General features: G+C 39.8%; 1 protein-coding gene across 6 annotated transcripts in view; it reads right to left on the bottom strand.

The window, feature by feature from the left end:
* Positions 1–20,975, bottom strand: part of TNS1 (tensin 1) — a 401,409-nt gene that overhangs the window by 107,226 nt on the left and 273,208 nt on the right. For all 6 annotated transcript variants that reach the window (XM_063429252.1, XM_063429256.1, XM_063429255.1 and 3 more), the window contains 4 exons: positions 8,360–8,401; positions 6,464–6,513; positions 5,127–5,298; positions 2,110–2,160 (listed from right to left, as the gene is read on the bottom strand). In XM_063429252.1, the coding sequence (XP_063285322.1) occupies positions 2,110–2,160; positions 5,127–5,298; positions 6,464–6,513; positions 8,360–8,401 (315 nt within the window). The remainder of the gene's footprint in view (positions 1–2,109; positions 2,161–5,126; positions 5,299–6,463; positions 6,514–8,359; positions 8,402–20,975) is intronic.

Below are 20,975 nucleotides of genomic sequence, written 5' to 3' on the forward strand. Positions count from 1 at the left end.
AAAAGTCCTGCGCATCCAGTATAGGTGTGCACACCCAGGTGCTACCACAATTTTTTTGTGGACAAAGTTTAAGCAGTAAACGTTTCGGGCAGCAGCCCTTTCTCAATTGCTATTAAGGTCATCAGCTTTTTTTAATTAAAAAAAGGGGAAAAAAGCTCAGATTTGAAAGCACACCAAACGTGTACAATGATCGCATGCGGCAGGGGGGTGCAAATAGTTAGGACCTCTGTGTCAGTCGAAAACTCTACAGCAGATGGAGATTTAGCATTTCGACAATTTTCCAAATTTCATTTGCATCATTTAGTGACAATTAACTATACAATCAAGAGTTATTCCTGCTCTGACGAGTTATAAAACATTTTCACATATTAAAAAAAATAAAAATGGATAAATAAATAAAGGACTTTGAACTATGCCCCCATCTGAATAAAAAAAATATCTATTTCACAGCTAATTCAACAATTAAATATTCTTACCTGCTAGATACAAATATACAATTATAAATAATGTTAGACTTAAAAATGCAGATATCAGAACAGTCAGGTAAACCATTCTAAGCACGAGCCAAGCAAAGTAAAGTTTTATTTTAATTCATTTTAATTATAAAGTGAAATTCAAATTTCATAACACCATAGTCAAATTGAAAACATTCTCTTGGAGAATTTTTCTTATTTGGATATTTTTGCTAAAAATGTTAAATTCATTTTGAACTCAGTGAAGCACTATACTAATGCAAAATTTGCACAATGTTTTCATATTATCCACTTTGAACTCACTTGAAATTTCTAATAATATTGTGGGTGGTGGGGGCAGGCGAGGGTGGCCTGGCTCACAGGCAAGCTGGCAGCTTAAGTACTCAGTTTCCACTTGCCCGACCCGATAATGCCAGCTAAAAACCAATATCCCAGTTTCATATGGGCCAAAATCAAAAGGTGCTCACAAGGTCCAGTCCTATGGATAACTTCCTCCCCCAGCGTGGTGGACCTTGTGAGTGTTGGTGTCGATGCCACATGTTGGCATTGACACCAACACCCAGTAGCCTGGGAACCTCAGGCTTGGGAGAAGACGATACCTTGGCATCCCTCGAGTAATGGAGGGCTGACCATCGTGCCTTATACACGTGCATATTCATGAAACTGGACGTGGCCGCCTTGGCAACTGCTATCAAAGGGGCTCTCCATCATGGAACTATTAGATCTCTGAAGAGACGTTACAACCCTTGAAGATAGGGTCTCAACCTAAGAGGCCTCAACGCTGCACTATGATCAGTAGTACTGCCGCTATAAGACAAGGGAACATGCTACTAGACCTGTGGAGGCAGGTTGAGGACCTAGATAATCGTGGCCATGGGAGCAATATACGGACCCGTGGCCTAACTGAGATAGACCATGACAAATCTCTGGATGTCACCTTACAAGACCTATTCAACTTCATGGCCATTCCAAAATTCTACCACAAAAGTATACCGTTATACTGTGCTAACTATAAACTTTACCAATTGCTTCTGAAAGTAGATCAGCTTGTACAATAATTTTTGGGAACGCCCAATTATATCCCCCTACTGGAGGAAAGGAAATGATGTTATAACTACTGTAGCAGACGAGGGGGTATAATTGCATACTGCAGATTTACTCTTAAATCGCTTCAGGCTTCCTATCCATTACAAGAAAGCATTATCCAAACATTTATTGACAGCTGCACGCTATTCCTCAGCGCTGCATAATATGTAAACAAGACAAACATTTAATTCTGACATACGGGAACCGTAGGGGAAGAGGGCCCTGACCAGATGAGCTCACGAGCCTTGCAGTTCCTGATACGGTAAAATGAGTGGGGCATTCTGCACAGGTTTAGCCATTTTCCAGGACCTTTGATTTACCCAAATGGGGTTTATTTACTATTCAGAAAACGCTGTAGAATTGATAACGTAATTGCCAGTTTAGGTCATTAATACCAAACTGGACATAATCTTAGCCTTTTCTACAGCTTGGCAATTTTGTCCTAACATTCACCCTCCCCTATTCACCAATTTTCTATCATTTGCAGTTTAGTGAATAAACGTTTGTGCGATCCTGCTTTCTAACTGTGCGAATCTCCCATTACTCTTACCTTGGAGTGGACTTTGTTGACATCGTGTCTTCTCTCAGACAGGTTTAAGATCTAAAACAATAAATATGGGTGGACAGTGAAGAGCAATAATAATAAGATGAAAATAAATAAAATGAATACACAAACTACTACATGACAAGGTGTTAAGACATGGTGATGATCAGTCACCTGTCGTAATGGGGTTAATAAGAAGGAAAATCCCTGAACAATTCATAGAAAATACGGAGGAGAGCATGATCAATACAGCATCCATTTTAACAAACATTGAAACATAGAATGTGACTGCAGATAAGAACCATTCGGCCCATCTAGTCTGCCCAATTTTCTAAATACTTTTATTAGTCTCTGGCCTTATCTTATAGTTAGGATAGCCTTATGCCTATCCCACGCATGCTTAAACTCCTTTACTGTGTTAACCTCTACCACTTCAGCTGGAAGGCTATTCCATGCATTCACTACCCTCTCAGTAAAGTAATACTTCCTGATATTATTTTTAAACCTTTGTCCCTCTAATTTAAGACTATGTCCTCTTGTTTTATTTTCTTCTTTTAAATATAGTCTCCTCCTTTACTGTGTTGATTCCCTTTATGTATTTAAATGTTTCTATCATATCCCCCCTGTCTCGTCTTTCCTCCAAGCTATACATTTTAAGATCCTTTAACCTTTCCTGGTAAGTTTTATCCTGCAATCCATGAACCAGTTTGTAGCCCTTCTCTGAACTCTCTCTAAGGTATCAATATCCTTCTGAAGATACGGTCTCCAGTACTGCGTACAATACTCCAAGTGAGGTCTCACCAGTGTTCTGTACAATGGCATGAGCACTTCCCTCTTTCTACTGCTAATACCTCTCCCTATACAACTAGCTAGCATTTTCTGCAGCTCTATTACATTGTCTGCCTACCTTTAAGTCATCAGAAATAATCCCCCCTAAATCCCTTTCCTCAGATGTTGAGATTAGGAATCAAATAATATCAAATATTCTGTACTCTGCTCTTGGGTTTTTACATCCAAGATGCATTATCTTGCACTTATCCACATTAAATGTCAGTTGCCACAACTCTGACCATTTTACTAGTTTACCTAAATCATTTGCCATTTGGCTTATCCCTCCTGGAACATCAACCCTGTTACATATCTTAGTATCATCAGCAAAAAGACATACCTTACCATCAAGTCCTTCTGCAATATCACTAATAAAAATATTAAAGAGAATGGGTCCAAGTACAGATCCCTGAGGTACCCCACTGGTGACAAGCCCATGCTTCGAATATACTCCATTGACTACAACCCTCTGTTGACGGTCACTCAGCCACTGCCTTACCCATTCAAAAATATTGCAGTTTATTGATAAGCCTTCTATGTTGGACAGTGTCAAAAGCCTTACTGAAATCTAGGTAAGCAATGTCTACTGCACCACCCTGATCTATTATTTTAGTTACCCAATCAAAAAAATCAATAAGATTAGTTTGGCATGATCTCCCTGAAGTAAACCCATGTTGTCTCTGATCTTGAAATCCATGTGTTTTTAGATGTTCAACAATCCTATCCTTTAACATGGTTTCCATCACTTTCCCCACTACTGAAGTAAGGCTTACTGGCATATAGTTGCCCGACTCCTCCCTACTACCTTTCTTGTGAATGGGCACAACATTTGCCAACTTCCAATCTTCTGGGACTACTCCTGTTATCAATGATTGGTTAAATAAATCTGTTAATGGTTTTGCTAGTACACCACTAAGCGCGTTTAATAACTTTGGGTGTATTCCATCAAGTCCCGTTGACTTATTTGTCTTTACTTTTGACAGTTGAAATAGAACCTCTTCCTCTGTAAACTCACATGTAACAAATTACTAATTTATCCTTTTCCTAACTGAGGCCCCTTTCCTTCATTTTCATCTGTAAATACTGAAAAAAAATATTCATTGAGGCAGTCAGCTTGACCTTTATCCTTTTATCCTCTTCTACATACATTCCTTCTTTTATTTTTAATCTAACCAATCCATGTTTACTTTCCTTTTCTCATTTATTTATCTAAAACATGTTTTGTCCCCCTTTTTTTACTGACTGTGCTATTTTCTCTTCTGTGTGTGATATAGAAGCTCTTATAACTTGCTTAGCCTCTTTCTGCCTAATCTTATAGACCATTCTGTCTTCCTCACTCTGTTTTTTTTTTATAATTACTAAATGCTAACTTTTAGTTTTTTTACTATTTTGGCCACATCTGCGGAGTACCACAGTGGTTTCTTGAATTTTTTGCTTTTACTGACAAGCCTAATTAAATTTTCTGTTGCCTCCAGCAGCACAACTTTTAAATAATCCCATTTCTCTTGGACTCCATTTAAATTGCTCCAGTCTGATAATGACTCCTTTACACATATTCTAATTTTAGAAAAGTCTGTTTTTTTAAAGTCCAAAACTTTTGTTTTTGTGTGGTGTGACTGTTCTTATATTAAACCACACTGACTGATGATCACTGGGTCCTATACTTTCACCTACAGTAATATCTGATATGAAATCTCCATTTGTTAACACTAAATCTAGTATGGCCTCTTTACGAGTTGGCTCCTCAACGACTTGTTTTAGAGACAATCCCAGTAGGGAGTTTAGAATATGTGTGCTCCTGGCAAAAGCAGCTTTTTTGGTTTTCCAATTCACATCAGGAAGATTAAAGTCACCCATGATGATTACTCCCCACTTCATTGTCATTTTAGTTATTTCCTCAACTAGTAGATTATCTAACTCTTCAATTTGTCCTGAGGGAACAAGCTGCATTCCTTCCTGGCACTGAGAGGGTTAAAGCACCCACATAGTACATCAATCTGCGTGTCTTTCAAAGCCTGCCAAAGCCATCTTTACCGAGATTTCAGAAATTGGGTAATACAGTTGATGAATTATAGAGATAGTTCACGATCATCATTTAGAAAATTTACTCTGAATTGTCCCCAATTAATTGCAAATGAATCCCATGAGATACAGCCCTTATGGCCCTATAACTGTCTGAACTTCTTTTGTCTTACCAGGTAGCTGTCCCCATGTTTGGACTTCAGCATGTGCGCCACCTCCTTCAGGTTCCGACAAAAATTCGTCTCTTCTGTGTTTGTTGCAAAAGTGACGGAAATGATCCGTTCGGTGATGTAGGTAAGATCCAACTCACAACTGTCATCCATGGCTTGAATCAGGCTTAAACTCCTAAACAGAAACATCACGGTATCGTAAACGCAGTGTATTCATGGTAAAAACAAATTTCATTTTAAATAACCTTTTAAATTCCATTGCAGTGATCTCTGCTCTGCCCTTTCCTTATTGTTTGTTTGTTATCTCAGTCAGAGCGCTCTGTGTGCGGGGAGATCACATGCAAGCAGGGCTACGAATCTGCTGTGCAATGCTGGAGACACAATGTAGCAGAGACAGTGTGTCGTTTAAGCATCTTTAGAAAGAAACAACAAATAGCTGTACAAATCACACAGAGGGGCAAACATATAAAAGGGCTTCATTCTCTTCCTACTTGAGAGACTTCCGTGCTGAGTTTTACCCTGTTACATGGAATTAGAGGTATGCGAACAGCCTCACCCTCGACATAGAGAGTAGAGGAAAGACATGGACCAGCTGTCTGTGTGAAAGAAACCTTTACCCAATTATTGCTCAATGCCAATTCTATCTTGGGATTCCTTTCACTTGCAGTGGGCACTTCAAAGTAAGCCGAGGGCAGGGCTGAATGAATTCCTGATTGGGATGAGCTAGCAGACATTGCGCTCTTTTACACAGACACCTGTGAGATTCAAAGGGCTATGGGACACAATAGTAATTGATTGCAGAACGGGTGGAGTAAATACAAAGATATAGACTTGTTACTGAGGAGAATTGACATTTCCTCTGAAAAGCGATTACTGCCCCTAAATAGTATGAATGTAAACATGTTACAACTAATGTCAAGAAAATGTAGAGATCAATAGAGAACAAATGTTTACGTTTGATTTCCGCTGCCTATGAATGACAGCATTGAACAGTTCAATTTACAAATATCATATAATGACCATTTGCCACTGCACCCACTCATTAACCTCATAAATCAGCTGAAGGTTCTGCTGGCACAATACACAGACCTTCTTCATATTCCAAACTCACACTGTAAGCACCATATGGCGTTTTATTTTATTCAGAATGCTGCACATTCTTTAATCCTCTATGAGGAAGGCAGGGATTCAGCATTCAAACACTTTAACTTGGGACATCCAGCTGGTTTTGTGTGGCTACCTCATTGAACACCAAGCGGCTGGCTGAACCTGATGAGAGTTGTAGGAGAAAGAAAGCCCAAAGCTGTAGGGACTGATGTATGAGGTTAAGGCACACTTACCTTGATGGTCTACGGCGTGATTGGGTGCTCCTGGAAGATTTAGTCGAGCCCTGAAACAAACACAGACGCAGAGGAAGTTTGTCAGGAAGTCCAGAGACAGATAATCAATCTGCAGCTGTGTGAGAGATGTAATCATACATACGCATACAACACGGACAGACACACACACAGACACATATATACACAGACATACACACAGAAACAAAAACAGAGACACACACATACACAGAAATGCACACATAAACATACACAGAGACACACACATACATGGAAATTCACACAGAACATACACAGAGACACACACATACACAGACATTCCCACAGAAACATACACATACATTCACACAGAAACATACACAGAGACACACACATACACAGAAATTCACACAGATATTCACACAGAACATACACAGAGAAACACACATACACAGACACAGAAACATACACAGACACACACATACACGGACATTCACACAGAAACATACACAGAGACACACACATACACAAACATTCACACAAACATACACAGAGACACACGTACATGGAAATTCACACAGAAACATACACAGAGACACACACATACATGGAAATTCACACAGAACATACACAGAGACACACACATACACAGGCATTCACACAGAAACATACACAGACACACACATACACTGACATTCACACAGAAACATACACAGAGACACACACATACACAGAAATTCACACAGAACATACACAGAGACACACACATGCACAGACTTTTACACATAAACATACAGACACACACATACACGGAAATTCACACAGAAACATACACAGAGACACACACATACATGGAAATTCACACAGAAACATACACAGAGACACACACATACATGGAAATTCACACAGAACATACACAGATACACACAAAGATGTACAGACAGAAACATAGATAGATACACAGTCTTTATATTCCACCCTCACATACATATATACATACATAAATTAATAAATATGTTCATACAGAGCGTGCAAGGGTTCACAACACTTAATAAAATAACAGAATTTATAAGAAAACACCAAAACAGCAAAAACACCACCAACAATGCACCTCACACAGACGCAATAAACACATAGATTAACAGGGTGACAGAGTGCCAGGATGTCTTACAGAGTTACAGGATGACAACTCTACCCAGCAGTGTACAAAGTATTTATAGAGTACAGAAATAACGAGACCCCATCAAAATGAAAAGCCCCCTGACTCAGATTACAGCCATTTACCTTTGAGAAACTGAGCGGCCGTACAAAGCGTCTCCAAGACATGATTGCAAGCTCTGGGCACTCAAGGATGAAAGTACTGTGAGCTTATGACTCTAACTCTAATGAAACCCTAAAATGTAGATTTCCTGCAATTCTCACGCCCTGGGTTCCTGCCAGTGGTGGCATTGCCACTTCATGGGGACAAATCCCACTAAGAGTGGGCTCTTCGGAAGGAAAATGTCTTTTGAGGTAGGATTTTGCTGGGGCAGTTCTCCCTCCTCTCTCTCTGTCTAGCTGCAGCCCTAGGGTCAGGCTGTTATCAGCTGATTTGGAGAACATTTCTATTAACTCTTCCACTTCCAGAGCAATGACAGCCATACAGCGTCTCATTTCAAAAACCATTGACTTAATTAATGCTCTTTTTGTCCATATAAGAAAATGAAGTCTTAATTACTCCCCCCCTATGAATAATATTCAATAATGTGTAATCATCAAAGTACACTGCTGTGAAAAAGAAAAGTTATTGTGGTAGATTGTGCTAGCCAAATGGCTACCAGATGTATGGCTCCCCAATTCCTGAGTGAATGAGTCTACTTTAGATACAGTATCTCCTCCTGTGCAACAATTAGATGAAAATGTGGAGCACAGTGAACTTACAGTGGGTTCTACATGCTTCTGCGGACTCTCCGTGCTGATTGGCTGGAAAGAAACAAAGCAAAGTCAATCAAGTGCCAGCTGTGTTGTGGATTAAACACAAGCATAAGCAAAATAACCCCCCCCAACCCCCATCTACAGGTTACATAACACTAGCAGTGATCAGTCCCAGACTCATTTCTATATGTCAGGTGTTTTAGCTTTTTATAGAACAAGCAGTGCACGGTTACGGGATATCAAACTGCAGGAACAAGCAGTGCAGGGTTACGGGATATCAAACTGCAGGAACAAGCAGTGCAGGGTTACTGGATATCAGACTGCAGAAACAAGCAGTGCACGGTTACTGGATATCTGACTGCAGGAACAAGCAGTGCAGGGTTACTGGATATCAGACTGCAGGAACAAGCAGTGCAGGGTTACTGGATATCGGACTGCAGGAACAAGCAGTGCAGGGTTACTGGATATCGGACTGCAGGAACAAGCAGTGCATGGTTACTGGATATCAGACTGCAGAAACAAGCAGTGCAGGGTTACTGGATATCAGACTGCAGGAACAAGCAGTGCAGGGTTACTGGATATCGGACCGCAGAAACAAGCAGTGCACGGTTACTGGATATCAGACTGCAGAAACAAGCAGTGCACGGTTACTGGATATCAGACTGCAGGAACAAGCAGTGCAGGGTTACTGGATATCGGACTGCAGGAACACGCAGTGCAGGGTTACTGGATATCGGACTGCAGGAACAAGCAGTGCACAGTTACTGGATATCAGACTGCAGAAACAAGCAGTGCACGGTTACTGGATATCAGACTGCAGGAACAAGCAGTACATGGTTACTGGATATCAGACTGCAGGAACAAGCAGTGCACGGCTATAGGATATCAAAATGCAGGAACAAGCCGTACAGAGTTACTGTATATCAGACTGCAGGAACAAGCAGTGCAGGGTTACTGGATCTCAGACTGCAGGAACAAGCAGCGCAGGGTTACTGGATATTAGACTGCAGGAACAAGCAGTGCAGGGTTACTGGATATTGGACTGCAAGAACAAGCAGTGCATGGTTACGGGATATCAAACTGCAGGAACAAGCAGTACAGAGTTACTGTATATCAGACTGCAGGAACAAGCAGTGCAGGGTTACTGGATATCAGACTGCAGGAACAAGCAGTGCAGGGTTACTGGATATCAGACTGCAGGAACAAGCAGAGCAGGATTACTGGATATCAGGCTGCATGAACAAGCAGTGCAGGGTTACTGGATATCAGACTGCAGGAACAAGCAGTGCAGGGTTACTGGATATCAGACTGCAGGAACAAGCACTGCAGTGTTACTGGATATCGGACTGCAGGAACAAGCCGTGCAGGGTTACAGGATATCAGACTGCAGGAACAAGCAGTGCAGGGTTACTGGATATCAGACTGCAGGAACAAGCAGAGCAGGATTACTGGATATCAGACTGCATGAACAAGCAGTGCAGGGTTACTGGATATCTCATAATATTGTAAAGCGCTACGGAATCTGTTGGCGCTATATAAATTGCAATAATAATAATAATAATATCAGACTGCAGGAACAAGCAGTGCAGGGTTACTGGATATCAGACTGCAGGAACAAGCAGTGCAGTGTTACTGGATATCGGACTGCAGGAACAAGCAGTGCAGGGTTACTGGATATCAGACTGCAGGAACAAACTGTGCACGGTTACTAGATATCAGACTGCAGGAACAAGCCATGCAGGGTTACTGGATATCAGACTGCAGGAACAAGCCATGCAGCAGGGTTACTGGATATCAGACTGCAGGAACAAGCCATGCAGGGTTACTAGATATCAGACTGCAGGAACAAGCCATGCAAGGATTCTGGATATCTTGCAGCTGTGATCAGAGGACTAGTGATCACCAGTCATGTTGCACAGAGACGCATGACTCATTCAGTGATACACACAGTAAAAGATAAACATTAAACAGTGATGAGGAGGATAAATCCTAAAAGCATCACACTCCCACGTCTGAATTCATCATATCTATTCAAGAGGAAAATTCGTTTTCAATAAAGGTCACAGAGTATAAAGTGTAAGCTGTATTTATTAAATGTAAAAAGAGAGAAACATTGAATATACTAGTTTTAACAATGCATTGATGTCCGGACCCTAAAAGTTATAATGTATTATTATTGTTCATATCATTATTATTATTAGATGACACAGTGAGGGGCCGAGGCAGAATGCTGCCCTTTACTGTAACCGGGATTAGAAGGTTCAATGCAGCTTTATTGCAAAGAAAACAGCAACAAACATGTCTAATTCGCCTCAGAGGCCATGAGGGAGATGTCACATTCATAACATCTGTCTCTTTCTGACTGTTGATCTGTCTGTCTATCTATCTATCTAGCAATCCATCTTCTTTCTATCTATTGATCGGTCTGTTTGTGAGGAATGAGATGTTATTGTAGATCTAGGTCTATGTCCTCATCCATGAGCGATGTTTCTCAGTCACCCTGATGTCTGGGATCAGAGGACTAGTGATCACTAGTCATGTTGCACAGAGCCTCATGATCTGAGTCCCCCACACTGATGATGTCATCCTGTTTCACACAGCTCTCAGCTGCCTGTCTGACATCACTGTATATCATACCACATCCATCACAATTTGGACATGGTAGCCATTCCTTGGCATTCTATGACCTTATAAAGGCATTAATTCTACAACTATTCCTCTCTGCAAATACTGTATATCTCAACACGCCATCCCATCTACCCAAACCCGGCTGGTTAATAAAAGATTCTGGTCATGGGCTCGGCAGGCTGTGTTCCAGCTGGGAACGAACTGCAACTACCATGATCCTCGGCAAAGCCACAGTATCCTGCTAGATGTAGTATCATTACAGCTTAAGACCAGCATGTTCCAAACCTAAATTCGAAGCACCCTTTTTTTTTCTGAGGCTCATGTGAAAGTTACCCACCCTGGCGAACAAAGCGGCAATTTAGAGATTGTTTATGCAGATAAACATCATAAACAGTTACACAAACACAGAAATAAAAATGCAGGCTCGCTAATTATTACTGCTTAACCCCATCAGGGCTAATGGATAATGGATTTTAATTGCAGCATAAAAAAACTGCATGGGCTGAGGTCATCTGGTTAAGCTCACTTGCAATCTGAAATGGTTAGAATCCTGGTCTCAAACAGATTCCACTACTGTAAGAAAACCATGGATTTCACAGGAGAAAACTAACTGGTCCATGCGGAATCAAAGCTGCTTTCTGATTGGTTGCTTGGTCCAAGTACAGGTTGCACACAAATCCCGTCCAGAGACCGGAATAAAAATCAAACGACGAATAAACGAATAAACTGAATACAAAAATCAGCGCATATAATACCACTGTATTTATGTCATTCTATCTGCGATATCTGTTCTTACAGGAACGCATTAGATAAGATGATATTCTTATACAAATAATTTTTTAAACATTGTAAGAGTAATGTTTATGAATTTGCAGCCACACATGTGGAACACATTCAGACCGTGTTCTGAATCACGCTCTCCCTGTCCCTCCCTAGCAGCTCTGTCTAACAATATTTACCAGGCAAGCAACAAGCACACTGTCTATTACTTAATGACTGGTTTCCTAGCAGAAAATTCATTTTATGTAACAATTTCCATGGGTTTGTTACAGGATTGTCATGGGGATATCACCCTTTGATGGGTTGACGATTATGATTCTTGAGCCGCAAATCACTAGAGATCGCTGGCAGAAAAATGGGGAACCCACCCATACAGAATGACATCTGGCTGCGTGCCCCTGGCCACTAACCTCCACTCTCTGCCATGTGGCTACTTTCCACCCTATGTCACTGCCACACCCTGAAAATCTTTCTTCAACCATTTATGCTGCACCCGCTACTGGTTTACAGAACCTGAAACATTTATGCTACGTTAATATCTATTTTATAAGTTTATATTTTTCTTTATTTACTAAACATTACAATCACAATTATTTAAATAGTTCCAACATATTCCACACCGATGTACAATACGAAACAGGAAAACATTTCATTCTAATAAAATGTGTATGACATAAAAGAGTAGTAAGTGAAGAGGGCCCTGCCCAAAAACAAGCATCCCAGCCATTTACGATATGGCTTTTAAGCAGATAACAGATCCTATTACTTCCTGGTCAAGAGACAGCAATTGCCCAGAGCACCTGCCTTGCAAAGACTTCTCATTGGGCTGCATTGGGAAGTCTGTGATTGGACAGCCACAGAAAGTCTGGGCGGGGTTAGAAGGGGAGGGATTGCAAAGGCTGCAGACAAGAGATCTGCAGCTTTTTCGAATTGTTTTTAGATATCCCATCTCCCAGTGACAAAAAATGCATAATTAAATGCATGCAATTTTTTATTTGGGGTATACTAAATAGTGATTTTTTTATTTCTTTTGTATTTGGGAAGTGGAATGTCCTTTTAATCCAGTGAAATTCACTTATATGAAGATATGGAACAGAAATATAAACATTGCTTTCTCAACGCTGACTGCCGGGTGCGTAGTACGGAGCTTATAGCACTGACCAACAGGGAGCTAAGATGGAGGCGACAGCATCTAGAACACGAAACCAACTATAAAAAAATAAAATTCTATGTATGCATGGTCTGCAGGTTCAGACAGGCCTCGGTGGGCCTCACTTGAAACAAGGATGTGATGTTTACAGACAGTTTCAGTATCCATGTAACATCTCTCCCCCATTCCTTTCTTCCCTCAAACATTTCTTACAAACCAGAGTTTTTATTATTTAATAATGTGTGTGTGTGTGTGTGTGTGTGTGTGTGCGTGTGTGTGTGCGTGTGCATGCGTGTATTAGGTTTAAGCTCAGGAATGAGCTCTATAACGTTCCTGTGGGTGTTTTAAGTCCTCGTAAAAACTAAAGTGGAAATTATGCTCAAACAATAAAATGATCACAATGCCAAAGAAAGGGTGTAACAGCTTTAATTCTCCTCCTCCAGGCAATCAAAAAGTACATCTTTATATTAAAAAAAGACCAAGACTTTTGTTGACCATTGTTTTATTTGGGCACAGATTAGTGGAGTTAGATGAGATATGGTTATAGAAAGCAGGTTTGTTCTTTTAGAGACCGTTTAGATTATCATACTGGGTTTTATTCACTAAAAAACTAATGACTAAATTTAGGCTAAAATGGAAACGTTGTGATCAAGCCTGAGGTTGAGGAACAAAAATTAATTAAAGAAATATCATCGATTTTTTTTGCAGAAAATCTGTAAAATAGTTTTTTTTTATTCATTTGAGTTAACTGTTTAGTAAATAAGCTTCATAGTTTTAAACTTAAATAACATTGAGTCATATACTATCTCCCTGTTGATACAATGTGTTGCAATAAATGATGTTGCTGCTACACAGAATGATTTCCTAAAAGCCTTCTGCCTAGACTCCTATTTTTTTAATTTTTTTCCCCCCATTTTTTTCTATCATTACCTTAATGTCGGTTCCCACTGACACTCCAAATGCCTTCTGAACACGGTATAATAGCCAGTGCAGTCAATGCAAATTCTTTCTTATTTACCATGATTCCTATCTCATCAAACACTCTGAGCAAACTCCTTGAGTTATCCGTATTGAAGTCAACGTGGTTTGTCTTGTCTTACCGAATTGTGTAAACTCACAAACTGTGGGAAAAGTCTGAGTACAATAAATTTTCATGACATATGGGAGCAGGGTGATCCTGGGGAATATCAAGTATCTGAATTTGTATACATCATATATTTTAATATTGCACACAATAGCTTAATGCAGCCATTAAAAATGCATTTATTTACATGATATATATATATATATTAAATGCATCATGTTTTAAACCTATTGCTAAGGTAACTTTACATTATGACCCCACTTCCCAAAGATTCAGAAAGGCTCACAAGTTGTTACGTTCAACGTTACTACTGGCAAACAAATTGCACAACAGCAATTCATTAACATTCCAGTACTATAAATAATATTTAAAAACAAAGTTATAATCATTAGTAAAAAAAAAAAGTAGAAAAATGATAGTATTACACTACATACGTGTCCTAGTGCTTTTAATAAACTACCCATTAGTTGTTAGTCAGGGAGAGAATCACAATGAGGCACACCATACACAGAGCCAGAATATCCCGTAATAGTTAAATAAAACTGTGAATTAGTTTGACACCAATAAAAAAAAACAGGGTAACTGTGGTCCAAGCTCTGGTGATTTAGTGACAGGTTTGCTGCTTAAATCTCACTCTATTGACACTTAGATGTTATAAAGCAACGTGACAGCTGCCACCGGTTAGGTCCCCACTGCATGTATTGCACTAGAATGTCATTAACAACAAACAGATTCAGGTGCAAATGTGTAACTGGCTCAAATCCCTGACAGTTGTGAGTCTCGTGATTCACTGTTTGCTACATCGTGTCCAGATAGAGATCACAGATTGTATTTGATGGCAGAGAAGGAACAGATCTGTATCACGCAGACAGACGCTCTTAACCAACGCAGGCCGCTCAGCGTAAAAATATTTTCTCATGGATCGGTTTCTATTCTCCAATCTTCACAGAATAATGAGTTTAAAACGTTTTGATCATTAAACATCCTCAAAACTTTGAGTACCAGAAGCAATGATTCCCAGAAGGCCACAAAAACCACGAAAGAATGTAAGCAAGACAGACAGAGTTATTTACTAAAGAGAGAATTGGAATGAATTCAAAGTGAAATCAAAGATAATTTGCAATGTGATGCTGAAATAGCCAAAAAGGCAATAGAATGGACTTGGGAGAGTTTATTACTTTGAATGCTCAGCTATTCCCACTATAGTGAATAATCCTGCAAACTAAATTGTTTGTTTTTCATTATACAATAATTAACTCTTTCGGAGTCAATCTGTGAATTTAGAGCAGTCTTACAATGTCACCACTTGCATTAATAAAACGGTAAGGGCAGTCTGGATACGCCTGTCCAGGGCAGGCTCAGTTATTTTCCTTGTGATTTACTCATGTATAGCAAAGAACCACAACAATCCTCGTCTCAATAGTGTCTAATCCTCCAAACCGCAATGAAATATTCAGTGCAAACCATGTGCTGGTTCTGTCTGTCCAGGATGCAGAGATTAGCAGGCAACGAGAGTCCAGACATTGACGTTCCTTCACTAGACACAGAATTGTGGTGAATTGTAAACCGACTTTTAAAATGTAGCCTGATTTGGAAAAACTTTGGCCTTTTCAGTCTAAATTCTGCAATTCTGTTGTCTTTGCTGTAATGTTTTGTCTGTTTTGTTTTTTTTCTCCAGCATTCCTCAATAGCATCGTCTTTGACTTTTCTAAATTCAGTGTGAATATTAAACCCAAGAAATGTCTGGGACTCAATAAGTGGGCGTCTTTTGGTATCATGTTAGCAAACGATGTTGAGACCACAGGATGTCGGACCCCACGGTCCCATTCTAAACTATTCACCAGGTGCTCTCTGAAATCGCAATCCACGCTCTCTGGACATCCAATTCACATTAGCGTGTACAGCTCAGTCTATTAGATCCTACGCAAGGTGGATATTAATGATCATTATGGGGTCTCTATGTCCCAGTACAGGACTACGGTAGACGGTAATATGAGTTAAAGAATTTGCACACTTCTTTTCTTACTTTAAATCAGCCATACTATGCGTGTCCATTGGGAACTAACAAAGTATAATATACATTTTAATAAATCACTACTTACTATAAAGACCCTTTTAAAATGTGCGAGAGTTATTGACCTCGTCACCATTTTCTAAGGTAATCTGCAGAAGACTTTTTTGGGATACTGTATCGCCTTGCATCTGGAACGAAACCTGCACCACCTGCTCCTTCTGTTTTGGGGGGAATTTACCAGTGGCTAAAAAGAATCAGGGGGATTGCAAGCTCTTCAGATTAGACTTAAAGGGAACTGTAAGTACAGTAACCATTACAGCTCACTGTGTGCTGTCCCTCCACGGTTCATACCAATCCATTCGCCAGCAGTATGACAAAAACAGGCGAATTTTAAATCTACAGTTCTGCCCCCATGCAGCTGCACTGAGAATGTATACATAAGAATACGGGGAGACAGAGACATGGTATGATGGGTAAAGATTGCAAGCTCCAGGCAAAAAAACACTTGCTTCTACATCGGCACCCAGACCCCCACTCAAAATAAAAAGGGAAATGTAAGTGGATTCATTGGAACCAGCAGCAGAGGGCACTATCAACAAAAATAGACATTCTACTCTGGTGAATTAAAACAAGTGTAAGTAACCCAGCTAAATGCATGGATTATGGAATAGTCTATGTAACCTTATGGATATTGATACCTTGTTATCATCGCACATATCTGTTATTAAAATATGGTTCATATTCTCAATAAATTCAGATACACGCTATCTCTACGGGTAAGATTTTACCAGAGAGACGGTCTAGATTTACAGGGAAGTAAAGAGTCTATATCTGACAAAAAAAGTGTTTGTATAACAATAGCTCCAATACAAAATATTTCAGGTACCGGAGACATTATCACAACGTCTTGTTAGGCAAACAAGGTGATATGATGTCAAATACACCTTGCTAAATATTTATAAAAAAATTATCAACGTGAAAACATCATTTAATTTTCCTTAGCAATAGCACACTATATTCGGGTAACTTGGCTGTATAACATTGGGAGATTAATAACCAATTTTTATTACAATACAAGGAAGGAGTAATAGTTGACCTTTGACATGCTGGCTTTTCCTGAAAATGCTTCTCATGACGCCCAGCCAGTAAAATGGCTGGCAGCTGTGCCGAGGAGCCAGAGTGCCAGGAGTTAACCATATCACTTTGCCACCCACCAACTAGTTCCGGGGGAGTAATACTCTCGGTTCCCAGAAATTAAAAGTACAGAATGATGTGTCCACACTGCCAAGAATCCTTTTATTTCTGTCTAGAAAGGAAAAAACATGAAAGGAATTGTTTACAAAGCTTTCGAAATGAAGAGGGCACCTGTGAGGGTACAAGCTGGATACCGAGGCAGGAGCCGGTCAGAACAAGAGCTCACTTCAAATCTTTGTTGTTGTTTTTTCTATCGTTCTGTCTGTCTGTCTTTCTATCAATCGGGTATATATATATAAGTTATTCTATTTGCAGTTGAAATAAAAAGTGAATAAAAGTATCAATGTATTATTTAGGTTCTGTAGTTTTTATAAATTGCCGGGTCCTGTGCTTGTAACTCTTGTAAAGCGAAGTCTGTGAGTCCCTAAAAGCCTTAGTAGGCAAACTGGCTTGCCAATATTTGAGCCAGCAGCTATGATGGTCTATTTTTGTCTCAAGAGCTTACTGTCATTTTGGTTAATACAAAATAACTGTATGTGCACTGCTTCTATTTTAACAACTGTTTCCTACTGTGAGAGTGGTCTATGAGGAAGCATCATTAAAAAGTTTCTATCCCATGTCCCCCTGCGTCCCCGTCCCCCCACTCTCCCCCTTCTCCCATGATTGTGCATTTTTTTTACAGCTGGTTGACCCATCCTTCTTCCCCATGGGGAACTGGCTATTTTATGATTTATAATGGCACATCATGTGCTCAAGCTGCGTATGTTCATTTTACTTAATATACAAAATCCTGGTAAGTTTACATTGTCTTGAAACAAAATTTTCCGGTCCAAATTTGGATAGAGGGTTCAGAGCTCAAAAGATTTCTATTAATAGCGAGGAAAGATTGTCCACAGTATTATTTCAGTTATTCCTAAACTGTGGTCTGAGGATGACCAGTGACCCTCGGAACATGCATCGAGGTCCCAGGAGTGACTTATTGTATTGTTGTTAGAGAGACTGGAAATGTATGTCTGTGACTGAGAGGCAGATATATGGGTGCCTGAAAGAAATGGAGTGCTAGGATTTTAGGAAGCAATGAGTCAATGGAAGGAGTCCAGCAATGATATTTACAAGCCCCAGGTATTCAAGACAACAGTGTAGATAATTCAGGGTACCAGGAGGAATGGAACATTTTAGGGTGACGGGCCGATAGTCAAAGTCAATATCTAGCATTTCATATTATTGAGTGGTAAAAATGGCAACTCTTAGGGTTAAATAGACTGATTCTCGGGATGAACAAGCAGATTCGCAAGGTCTTGGGGTGAATAGGGAGTTTCAGATTCCCAGACAGAATGTGACGATATGCTGAATCTGCATCTGCTCTCGGAGATTATAGGGAATATCTAGATGAAAGAGTAAACTGTCAGAGTTTTGGGGTGAATTGAAATATTCTCAAAGTTTCCAGGTATAAAGGAATACGGTGTTCTCTCATTGTTGGGCTGGTCTGGCAGGTTTATAGGATGAATAGGTGAACTGGACAATATTTAAGGTAAATACAAAGATTGTTAATGTCACATTGAGTAGAAAGTTCCTCCATATTCTACAATTATATGTTGGTTTGTCATAAAATATTGATGAGGTGATTGATTGATTTATAGATAATAGTTCTGGCAAATTAGGTTTACCAAAACATATTATAATTACCGGGTCCCCACAACTGCTGCTACATGGAATCTTTGTAACAAGCTGCTGACTAGTTTTTATTTTCAAGAATCTCAAGACCAATTGGGTAGTTCCAGCTTTCTAACGAGCGTAAAACCACTGGTAAGATTCAGAGCGTCTTGGAACAAAAAGGGCCCGCGTTATGCTCCATTGCTTACATTTCCAAAGAGAGGGTTGGAAAAATATCGAAAACACTCCACTGAGCCATGTGAGTGCTTAAAGGCTTAATTCCATGTGTTGGTAAACATTGAAGATGTTATCGTACATTGCTCTACTGAAATGTAATCCCAAACAGCAAGATGTCCTGGGAATTGGTATACTTTTTGATCTTCTGGGAAGGAATTCTCTCCTTTGACATGTTCCCTTTCTTGCCTTTCACTTCTATTCTCTCCATTTATTTTTTGATGGTAACCGCAAAGATACTAAAATAACCCTTTGGTTGGCAGGCTGCCTCATTAAATAAGTCTTATCCCAGCCGCAAGGTTCCTAGCGCGTATGCCTGCTGATGTGGTCAAAGTGCTCATTGTGCTTGTCTCGGAGATAAAAGAAGGTCCGAAGAGTGATTTGGAAACAATTATTGAAACCCTGGAGGGAGAAAGGGAGGGTAAGAGGAAAGATAGAGGTGTGTTATGGTTGGAGAAGTCTTCACAAGAAAATGCCAGACTGATCCAAAGTCATGTAATATGCAGTGAATTACACTGAATTCCCTAGAAATACAATAGATGACGACTGATAAGACAAGCTTTCATCGCACAGTCTCCCATTTTACCACCTCGATCTCGAACGGTTGATTTCTAGAACAATGTGTAGGAGTCTACAAAGCACACATTCTGATACACCAATTATTCTTGGACACCAATTATCTCCTCTGTGTCCCGTTGGGCGTTGCATGAATTGTACTGCCCAGAGTTATGCCAAATTCATACAGGATCAAATCATTAATTATTATTATTTATTTCTTCTTGTGGCATGCGAATGCTATATACAGAAAGGCAGAACATTTTCACATGACTAAAATGAACATTAAGTACTGAGATAAGTTTATGGAGCATATCAATTCTGCAAACTGATGCAAAGGCCATGAAAAATGTTGACCTGGAATATGTAGAAAGTGAGAATTGTTCTGGTTAAACCTTGATTAAGCTGCCATTACTAACACATATTGCAAGTATGACTGCTAAAAAGGCATAGTAATAAAATAACTATAACAAGTTCAAGTTTTCCAATTGGTGTAATTACAAAACTAATGTTGCTGATACACTCTGCGGTTGTATATTGTTGATAAGCAGAAATATAAAACAATGCGCTGCTGTGAATGTACATCTGTTAGTAATTGACTCAGACTACGAGGGAAACAGAAATGGTTAAAGCTGAAGAACCAGGAACCAGAAATGGGTCACAAATGTCTTTTTGGTCGGTCGCCATTCATAGAAACAGGCACATCATATGCGTTAGACTTCGAGCAACTGCAGAAAGGTGTTTACCGTAGTGCCACAGCTTTCCCCAGAGCTACGGAGGTCCACTTCACACTGGGGAGAGTTCAATGAAGATGTTTTGCAAAATGTAGCTTGAAATTACAGTGTAGCCTGATTTTAAATGCAATATTATACATTTAAAAAGTTCTAAACTGAAATCCACACAAAGTCAAATACCATCACAGTTTAGTGGGTCTGTCTGCAGCTAAAGGCATAAACGTCCCGTGCAGCAGTGGTTTATGGGATACATGGCAAATCACTGCAGTTCTAAGATGACCTCAGAGCTGAGTGTAAATGCAGGGTGATGCTTACAATGATTCAAAGTTGTGATGGTAGTTAAACTGACCCCTTAATGCTCATCATGTTACACTTGAAGAATGAGTCGTTCATTTTCTAGTTAAAGAATGGGTTAAGCTATTGTCATTTTTTTGGTTTCCTGACGAATGAACATAACAGTCACTAAAATCCCAAAGTTAGCTGATGTGACCCTGTGCCTGCTTTCACATATGATACACTACTATAATAACGGAACAGGAACACAACGTGAGTCACACTCAAAGCTGGAAATATTCAGAGACTGCGTTCACATTTAT

Source organism: Pelobates fuscus, chromosome 8, assembly GCF_036172605.1.
Source record: "Pelobates fuscus isolate aPelFus1 chromosome 8, aPelFus1.pri, whole genome shotgun sequence".
Taxonomy (NCBI): Eukaryota; Metazoa; Chordata; class Amphibia; order Anura; family Pelobatidae; genus Pelobates; species Pelobates fuscus.